The sequence below is a fragment of the Silurus meridionalis genome, chromosome 17 (assembly GCF_014805685.1).
Source record: "Silurus meridionalis isolate SWU-2019-XX chromosome 17, ASM1480568v1, whole genome shotgun sequence".
NCBI classification, from domain to species: Eukaryota; Metazoa; Chordata; class Actinopteri; order Siluriformes; family Siluridae; genus Silurus; species Silurus meridionalis.
In genome coordinates this window covers 28991166-29001165 of record NC_060900.1, presented here as the reverse complement: position 1 = coordinate 29001165, position 10000 = coordinate 28991166, and the positions used below count along the sequence as shown (strand labels likewise).

General features: G+C 42.8%; 1 protein-coding gene across 1 annotated transcript in view; it reads right to left on the bottom strand.

The window, feature by feature from the left end:
- LOC124400369 (SAP30 binding protein) overlaps positions 1–7732 on the bottom strand; it is a 34574-nt gene extending 26842 nt beyond the window's left edge. The window contains 4 exon segments of the mRNA XM_046872151.1: positions 824–866; positions 2799–2843; positions 5395–5510; positions 7582–7732. Coding sequence (XP_046728107.1) covers positions 824–866; positions 2799–2843; positions 5395–5510; positions 7582–7675 — 298 coding nt within the window. The 5' untranslated portion in view covers positions 7676–7732.
- Positions 7733–10000: the final 2268 nt, after the last annotated feature.

The window sequence follows — 10000 nt, the reverse complement described above, 5'->3', positions numbered from 1 at the left end:
CACACACACACACACACACACACACACACACACACACTGGGGAGTTCCTGGTGCCCAGTAGCACCATAAAACACAGCAAAACAAACAACTTTAGGCAGGCAACCGACCGTGCTCTCTCTCACACACTCTCTCTCACACACACACACACACACACACACACACACACACACACACACACACACACACACACACACACACACAGCAGATTCTTCAGACTTTAGAGCACAAAGCGGATCTGTCAGGACTGTGTGAGACCTTTAGAGCTGAAACTTTGACATTTTCACTCCACAAAAGACAAAAACAGAGACGTTCAGTTCAGACAACAACGTCTGATTGTCCTGAACACTCACAGCACCAAGCATGAAGAGGAAAAGGGGGAAAAAAAGAAAACAACAATGTGGAGTCTCTCTCTCTCACACACACACACACACACGCACACACACACACACAGAGGAAACGTTGTATTTATCTTATTATTATTTAAATTCAGCAGATATTTTCAGTGTATTAATGATGCATTAGATGTTTATAATGTTACAGAATGTGTATGGGGTGTGTGTGTGTGTGTATGTCTGTGTGTGTGTCTGTGTGTGTGTCTGTGTGTGTGTCTGTGTGTGAGATGTAACAGTGTTTATTACTTATTTTATTACTTCCTGCACTGGAACTCACTCAGAGCTGATACACTCACTTCATCAGAAATTAAACAAGTTAACACCTGATCTCTCACACACACACACACACACGCACGCACGCACGCACGCACGCACGCACGCACGACTCTTCTCGGAAATAAATGGTTGTGTGTGTTATAGAAGTTACTCACCAACCAACTCATTGGGATCCTTCTTCTCACCAGTCACTACATCCTAACACACACACACACACACACACACACACACACACACACACACACACAACAAATATATGGTGAATTTATTATTTTGTTATTTTTATAATAATTATAATTATTATTTTATAAAGATTAGCTCATCCCCCAAAATATAGGGTGGTCTTGGGGTGAGGTGTTGTCAGGGCGGTGTTCGGTGTTGAGGTGGTGTTCGGGGTGGAGGTGGTGTTCAGGGCGGTGGTCGGGGTGGAGGTGGTGTTCAGGGCGGTGGTGGTGTCAGGGCGGTGGTTGGGGTGGAGGTGGTGTTCATGGTGGAGGTGGTGTTCAGGGCAGTGTTCGGGGTGGAGGTGGTGTTCAGGGCGGTGTTCGGGTGGAGGTGGTGTTCAGGCGGTGTTTGGGGTGGAGGTGGTGTTCAGGCGGTGGTGGTGTCAGGCGGTGGTCGGGGTGGAAGTGGTGTTCGGGGTGAGAACGTGTCAGGCGGTGGTGGTGTTCAGGGCGGTGGTGGGGTGGAGGTGGTGTTCAGGGTGAGGTGGTGTTCAGGGTGGTGTTCAGGGTGGAGGTGGTGTTCAGGGCGGTGTTTGGGGTGGAGGTGGTGTTCAGGGCAGTGTTTGGGGTGGAGGTGGTGTCAGGGCGGTGTTTGGGGTGGAGGTGGTGTTGGGGTGGAGGTGGTGTTTGGGGTGGAGGTGGTGTCAGGTGTTTGGGGTGGAGGTGGTGTTCGGGTGGAGGCGGTGTTTGGGGTGGAGGTGGTGTTCAGGGTGGTGTTCGGGTGGAGGTGGTGTTTGGGGTGGAGGTGGTGTCAGGGCGGTGTTCGGGTGGAGGTGGTGTCAGGCGGTGTTTGGGGTGGAGGTGGTGTTCGGGTGAGGTGGTGTCAGGGCGGTGTTTGGGGTGGAGGTGGTGTTCAGGGTGGAGGTGGTGTCAGGGTGGTGTTTGGGGTGGAGGTGGTGTTCAGGGTGGAGGTGGTGTCAGGGCGGTGTTTGGGGTGGAGGTGGTGTTCGGGGTGGAGGTGGTGTCACTGGTTTACATGCAGCTCACCGACCTGAACTCCTTCACTAGATGTAGATTAGAGTTTATCAGATATCTGATGATTAGATTAGATAAGGTTTAAGCTCTGAGTCTTCAGCACTGCGTGAGCGTGACTGATACCTCAGTGTTCTCAGGTGTTAATGTTTAATAGATGAAAGAAAAATGGAGAAGAGGAACATGAGTCACTATACATCATTCTAAAGCTCTCAGTCTCACGCTGTGATTTCAGATCTCTGTTTTTAATGGAAAATGTGTAATGAATGTATTTGCTGAATGTGTGTAAACAACACACAACAACAACATGCATAAAAAACTACACTACTCACATTATTACTGTAATAACGAGTCACAAACACATCCACTGCTGCTGATCCCCGTTTATTAGGAAAGATCAGGGTCCAGTGAACAACATGCTGTAAAGCATTTCTGCTCCAAACAAACAACAGTGTTGTGATTTAGATCTTTATACTTTTGTTTACGTCACAGAGCTTCGGCTGGTGTTTGTGTTTATGTGTTTCAGAAGAACTTTCGCATAAAAAATCTTGGTGGTAAAAAAACGAATCTTGGGTTGAGTCTCTACTACAGGCAGGTGCCATGATGTTTTATATCCACCACTCATCTCAAACCTTTTATTTCCAGACAGTAACATTATGGAAACTAAATGACTGATGGAAAATGTAGCCAATAAGTGCAGGATTGTAACGAGATCTGGGAGGATTTTATTCTCCACGTGTGAGTCTTAGATTTATTATTCTTTATAAACTCTTACTGGTTGAAGCACACAATCCAGCAGATAAAACCTGGGAGACCTTCATGAGTTCATTTCCCAAACGAGTTAAAAAAGTTCACTAATTCATTTAAATATTAAAATAAATCTAAAACAAAAATCAATCAAAATGTTGGACTTCTTTGTATTTATATAAAATACCTTTGAATCATCGTGAAGTTCAGCCGAGTCTGAATCGTCCACTTCCTACACACACACACACACACACACACACAATGAGAATGTTAGTGTAGAGAAGTGACTCACTGAAAAATTAAACTAATTAAAAGTGTGTTCTGATCCTGAGCCATTAATAACATTAGAACATCACACCCCATTTAATGACATCATTTCCTGGTCTAAAAACCCAGAATGCACCTATACAACAATTCATATTCACTCCACATCCATTCATCTGCATCATTTATCATTATAAACAAATTCATCTCATTTATATTCTCCTTTAATGAACAGATTAAATAAACGTTGTTCCTAATATACGCATCTCCTCCTTCTTCTTCTTCTGATACACATCAGTAATATAAACTCTAAACACACAGTAGTAAATATTTCATCTGTAAACAGTATAAACAACATTCACACTCTACTCCATTACTGATCAACATGAGTTTACTGTGGAGTTTAATACCAATACAATATACACTGTAGCTCCACAGCGCCCCCTGCTGCTGAACCTCTACACCAGAGCTCCACAACAGCTCAATCACAATCAACATGTAGATCTTCAGCACCGTCCCTGCAGCTCCTCAAATCTCCGGGCTGCAGGAAAGGTGGTTGGCTATAAAACGCTGTGGCGGCGTCACGGATGAACAGTGCAGTGGTTTGGATTGTAGTCGGGGGTTCACTCATCCATGTGTTTCCCCTTTCAAGCCCATCCAAAAGAGTTACATTGTGAAATGTTCCCCCTTTATTGATGAAGGATCTTGGTGAGAGCTCTCCCGGTATGGAAGGCTCCTCTCTCTGATTAAAATGAAACTAACCCAGTGTCCGGTGGGGAGGTGATTAACACTGGGAGCACTGGGCAGACTGAGCTCAGTGCTCAGGACAGTAACACAGAGCTCGACACTGATGATGTGATGATTCACACACAGGAGATCACTGTCGGTGAAGGACACGTGATGATGGATGAGATTACTGACTCTGTAATGATGGAAACTGAACATGTCGCCTTCAAAACCCCCAGAAAGAAAAAGAGAGGGGGAGAAAAGCTGCTTTAAAGAAGGTGAAAAAGGCGGAGCAGGAAGCCGTAGAAAGTGAAAGTGACACAGAGAGTGATGTGGTTGTGTCTGAGTCCAGTGTTCCCAACCCTGCTGTGAGTAATACTCTTAATAAACAATATACTGTCACTGAAATTAAACACTTCCTTAAAGTCACTAAAAACATGCGTCTGGTGAACATCAGTGATCACTTTCCTGATTTAAAGCGGTTTTATGAAGCTATTAAACGGTTCATGAGTGAAGGTTGTTTGAGGATAAGGAAGTTTATGGGCTGAAGAAGATTCTGATGAAACTCACTAACTTGTGTGATGTCGGAGGTGAAACGGTTTAGTCTTCTCAGTCCTCAGTGGCTGCACACTCCGCTGTTATTAACCCTCTTCTGGTTTGTTATGGAGGACATACACAGAGCTTCTCTAAATGTTAATGGGGCGAGAGAGAGCAGGAAGAGAGCGGAGATATTTGAAGTGGTGAGGCAGAAGAACTCCACTCCCTTTCACAGCCAGCAGGAGATCAGGACTGTGTTCAGACCCTTACAGAGAAGAAGAAGCAGCTATCTGACCTCCTAAGATTAAAAGTACAAGGTGCGCTAATAAGATCACGCTTCTAGAACGCAGACCAGATGGAGGTTCATCCAAGTTCTGGCCAGAAACATTTTATCCACAACCTGCGATCCAAAACTGGGGACATTTTATCCAAACCCAACAAATTACGCAAGAGAGCAGTTTTTATGAAAAGCTTTCCACCAGCGAGCTCCAAGTGGACCAGGTCACAGAGCAGGTCTTCATAAGAGGTCTGCTCAAAGTCCCTGAACACCTCGATGCAGCACTCAGTGGAGCGATAACTTCAGAAGAGCTTCTCAAAGCCCTACAAAGTACGGAGAGTGGAAAAGCACCGGGTATAGATGGACTTCCAGCAGAGTTCTACAAGTGCTTCTGGGCCGTTGTGGAAGAAGACGTGCTGGAAGTCCTCAACAACAGTTTAACTGGAGGTTTGCTCCCACTGAGCTGCAGGAGGGCAGTCTTCTCACTACTCCCTAAAAACAGAGATCTAACATACAGAACTGGAGACCCGTGTCCCTGTAATGCAGCAACTATAAACGGCTCTCTAAGGTTTTAGCCACCAGACTGGGAAGTGTTCTGGAAGAAGTAGTTGAGATCTTTAAAATTATTCGGGCTGAAAATGTGTCTGGTCAGTGTGTAGAGCTATAACTGTCTGGTTTGATTCAGCTACAAAATCAGACACCAGGAGGCGTCAGAGGACGGTCAGGACTGCTGAGAGAATCATTGCAGCCCCACTGCTCAACCTCCAAGTCAAAGTCCCCATGTACGTAAACATACCTGGTGATAAAGTTCTCTCTGATTCTGATCAGTAGGAAGATGATTAAAGTTGATCACTGCTCTACACAGCACAGACTGAGGTTCTCACAGCTCCAGGTTCTACTCCATGTAGATAAATTTAATAATGCACAGCTGTAAACATCTGGACAGTGTATGAATGCAGTGTTGTGTGAAGACACTGACCGAGTTTCCGTCGTCGTCGTCGCTCTCTTCGTTCCCCAGCTCTCTCTCATCTCCATCTTCAGCATGAACGATGTCATCGTCCCCGTAACCAGCCGATACCAACCCTCCCTGAGCATCTACAGCACGGGAACAAACAAACAAACATCAGTGATCTCACACACACTCACACACACACACACACACACACACACACACACACACACACACACACACAGCCGATACCAACCCTCCTGAGCATCTACAGCACGGAACAAACAAACAAACAAACAAACATCAGTGATCTCACACACACTCACACACACACACACACACAGCCGATACCAACCCTCCTGAGCATCTACAGCACGGAACAAACAAACAAACATCAGTGATCTCACACACACTCACACACACACACACACACACACACACACACACACACACCTGATACCAACCTCCTGAGCATCTACAGCACGGAACAAACAAACAAACAAACAAACATCAGTGATCTCACACACACTCACACACACTCTCACACACACACACACACACACACACACACACACACACACACACACACACACACACACACACAGCCGATACCAACCCTCCTGAGCATCTACAGCACGGAACAAACAAACATCAGTGATCTCACACACACTCACACTCACACTCACACTCACACACACACAGCCGAAAACCAACCTCCTGAGCATCTACAGCACGGAACAAACAAACAAACAAACAAACATCAGTGATCACACACACACACACACACACACACACACACACACACACACACACACACACACACACACAGTTGATACCAACCTCCTGAGCATCTACAGCACTGGAACAAACAAACAAACAAACAAACAAACATACATCAGTGATCTCACACACACACACACACACACACACACACACACACAGCTGATACCAACCCTCCTGAGCATCTACAGCACTGGAACAAACAAACAAACAAACAAACAAACAAACAAACATCAGTGATCTCACACACACACACACACACACACACACACACACACACACACACACACAGCTGATACCAACTCTCCTGAGCATCTACAGCACGGAACAAACAAACAACAAACATCAGTGATCACTCACTCACACACACACACACACACACACACACACACACACACACACACAGCTGATACCAACCCTCCCTAAGCATCTACAGCATGGGAACAAACGAACAACAGCGAGTCACCAATCAGGATCGAGCGCACGCGCTGTTTTACACGTGTTCTGATCGACGCTCGGTGTATCTACTGATCACCAACATACAGTTCAGCATCAGTTTAACATCAAGCAGAACATTTAGAGAGGAATAAATGATGAAGAAACTCCAGACTTGAACTCACCACCACACGTGATTTATTTACGTGATTGTTTTGAAGAAGGTTTTGTGTTGATGATCATTATAATAGAAATCAATCAGTGTTTGAGTCTTTAATATCATTCTATTAATAGATCAGTGTGCTGAGAGTCACATTCGAGTCTTTACACGTTAAAGTGAGGTGATTAAGATTAGATTAAACTTTCTAATCTAATCTTAATCACCTCAGTTGATGTGTAAGACTCGAATGTGACTCTCAGCACACTGATCTATTAATAAGTGAGTTAAGTGAAGAATCTGGTGATAAAAATGATAACAGGAATATTAGAGTTTTAATAAATCAGTTCTTTGGATACTTGAAAACAAAAACTTTTGTACTTTTACTGAGTCTGTACTTTAATGAAATATCTGGAGTTTGTGAACTTGCTCCAGCTCTGGTCATTTAGGAGTAGTGTGTTAGTAATGGATCTGGTGTGTGTAGTAGTTCTCTGTTCTCTGTGATATTGTTGACTTTATTGTACAGTTTGTGGATGAAATGACAATAAAACCCGCGTGGACTTTATTAATCAGTAGATCAGATTTCTCTCAGGATGGAGTTTTGAGTACAGCCTCATTATACAGGCGTGTTAAAAAGTGAGAGAATAAACAGGTGTAAAAAGCATGACACTGATTTGATGATGAATTCTACACTTTATAACAGTGTAAATAAGAAATAAAGAACATTAGTGTTGATGAGCGGAGCAGGATCTCCCTCTGTACAGCAGCTCAGGGGGTTCTGTTCATTTCCGCCGGTTAAAGTTGATTAAAAAAGTAAAGATGTAATAAAACACAGAGCTCTGTACCGTGTTCGTCAGTGTCCTGGTCGGAATCCTGCTCGGAATCGTCTCCATAAGCGGCCAAAGAAGACAGAAGAGCGCTTTTCTTGCCGCTCGCCATATTGCTTATGCGCGTCGCATGTTGATGACGCAGACGATATATTTGTGCGCATGCGCACACCGGATTTCTCGCCCCGAAGATTTTAATTCAAATAAAACATTGGGAATAAAAACTATAGTATAATTATATCACCAATTATAAACTTTTATAATATAATTTACATCTCATTTTAATGCAGTTTTTATCTATTAATGTAGTAATTAAAAATGAACTACTCTTTTAACTTTTAACAAACAAAACTTAAATAAACATACAACTAACATATAAACATAAAAACATATAACCAACTATAACAAATAACTTTAGACTATAGTGTATAAAATTGTTTTATTCACTTTGGCAAAAAATAAACACACACACACACACACACACACACACACACACACACACACACACACACACACAGTGTCCCGGCTTTCTGCTTTTTCTTATAAATTACAAACATTAATTTAATTAAAAAGTTTAATAGATTTTATTTTTATTTTAAATTTCCGCGTGGCAAATTGGGCTAAAACATTAACCTGAATTTTAATTTAAATAATTTATAAAAATGAATCACATTTTGTACCGAAATGCGGGATTATAACACAATTTTTATTTATTTACATTTTTTTCGCGTAATATTTTACTTCCGGTAAATTGAAGTGACGTTGTTGCAGAGATTTGTTTATGGTTGCTATAGTTACCACACACACACACAGAGATAGACACACACACACACACACACACACACACACACACAAAAACACACACACAGAGAAGTGCAGCTCAGTGATCAGGTTTATCAGTTACTTTCCTACAGAGTTTTACTATTCGACATCTTTATTACTGAACATGTTTGTGATCTGAAGAGAAGTGAAGTGTGTGAAATCTCCTGAAGGCTGAGTCTAATAATAATGGCTCCTAAACGCGTTAAAAGTGGGCGGACCGGAAGTGCAGCTGTCGGGCGGAGTAAAGAGTGGGAGGAGCCTCTGAAATCCAGTGTACTGCATGAGGTACAGCATCATTACACACACACACACACACACACACACACAATGACAATTATATATATAATATATATATAATTATATATATAATTGACAATGATATCAGTGATCGTACAGATGAGACCACTACATCATTAAATGTCTACTTTTATTTATTTGTATACACTCATAATAACAACAAAACGCTGTGCTTTTGTAAAATAAAGTAAACAGACAGGGGGCGCTCTATGCTGTACAAATTGTGAATAAAAAAGGAATGCAATAATTTATTAATCTTATAAACTTATATTTTATTCACAATAGAATATAGATAAAATATCAAATTTTGAAATGTCATGTCAAATATTGTCTCATTTTGGATTTTATGAGAGCTACACATTCCAAAAAAGTTGGGACAGGGAGCAATAAGAGGCCGGAAAAGTGAAATGTACATATAAGGAACAGCTGGAGGAGCAATTTACAACTTATTAGATCATTTGGCAACATGATTGGGTATAAAAAGAGCCTCTCAGACTGGCAGTGTCTCTCAGAAGTCCAGATGGGCAGAGGATCACCAGTTCCCCCAATGCTGCGGTGAAAAATAGTGGAGCAAAATCAGAAAGGAGTTTCTCAGAGAAAAATTTAAAGAGTTTGAAGTTCTCATCATCTACAGTGCATCATATCATCCAAAGATTCAGAGAATCTGGAACAATCTCTGTGCGTAAGGGTGAAGGCCAGAAAACCATACCGGATGCCCGTGATCTTCAGGCCCTTAGACAGCACTAGATCACATACAGGAATGCTACTGTGATGGAAATCACAACATGGGCTCAGGAATACTTCCAGAAAACATTGTCGATGAACACAATCCACCGCGCCATTCGCCGTCGCCGGCTAAAACTCTATAGGTCACAAAAGAAGCCGTATCTAAACATGATCCAGAAGCTCAGGTGTTTTCTCTGGGCCAAGGCTCATTTAAAATGGACTGTGGCAAAGTGGAAAACTGTTCTGTGATCAGACAAATCAAAATCTGAAGTTCTTTTTGGAAAACTGGAACGCCATGTCATCCGGACTAAAGAGGACCAGGACAGCCCAAGTTGTTCTCAGCGCTCAGTTCAGAAGCCTGCATCTCTGATGGTATGGGGTTCATGAGTGTGTGTGGCATGGGCAGCTGCACATCTGGAAAGGCATCATCAATGCTGAAAGGTATATCCAAGTTCTAGAACAACATATGCTCCCATCCAGACGTCGTCTCTTTCAGGGAAGATCTTGCATTTTCCAACATGACAATGCCAGACCACATACTGCATCAATTACAACATCATGGCTGTGTAGAAGAAGGATCTGGGTACTGAAA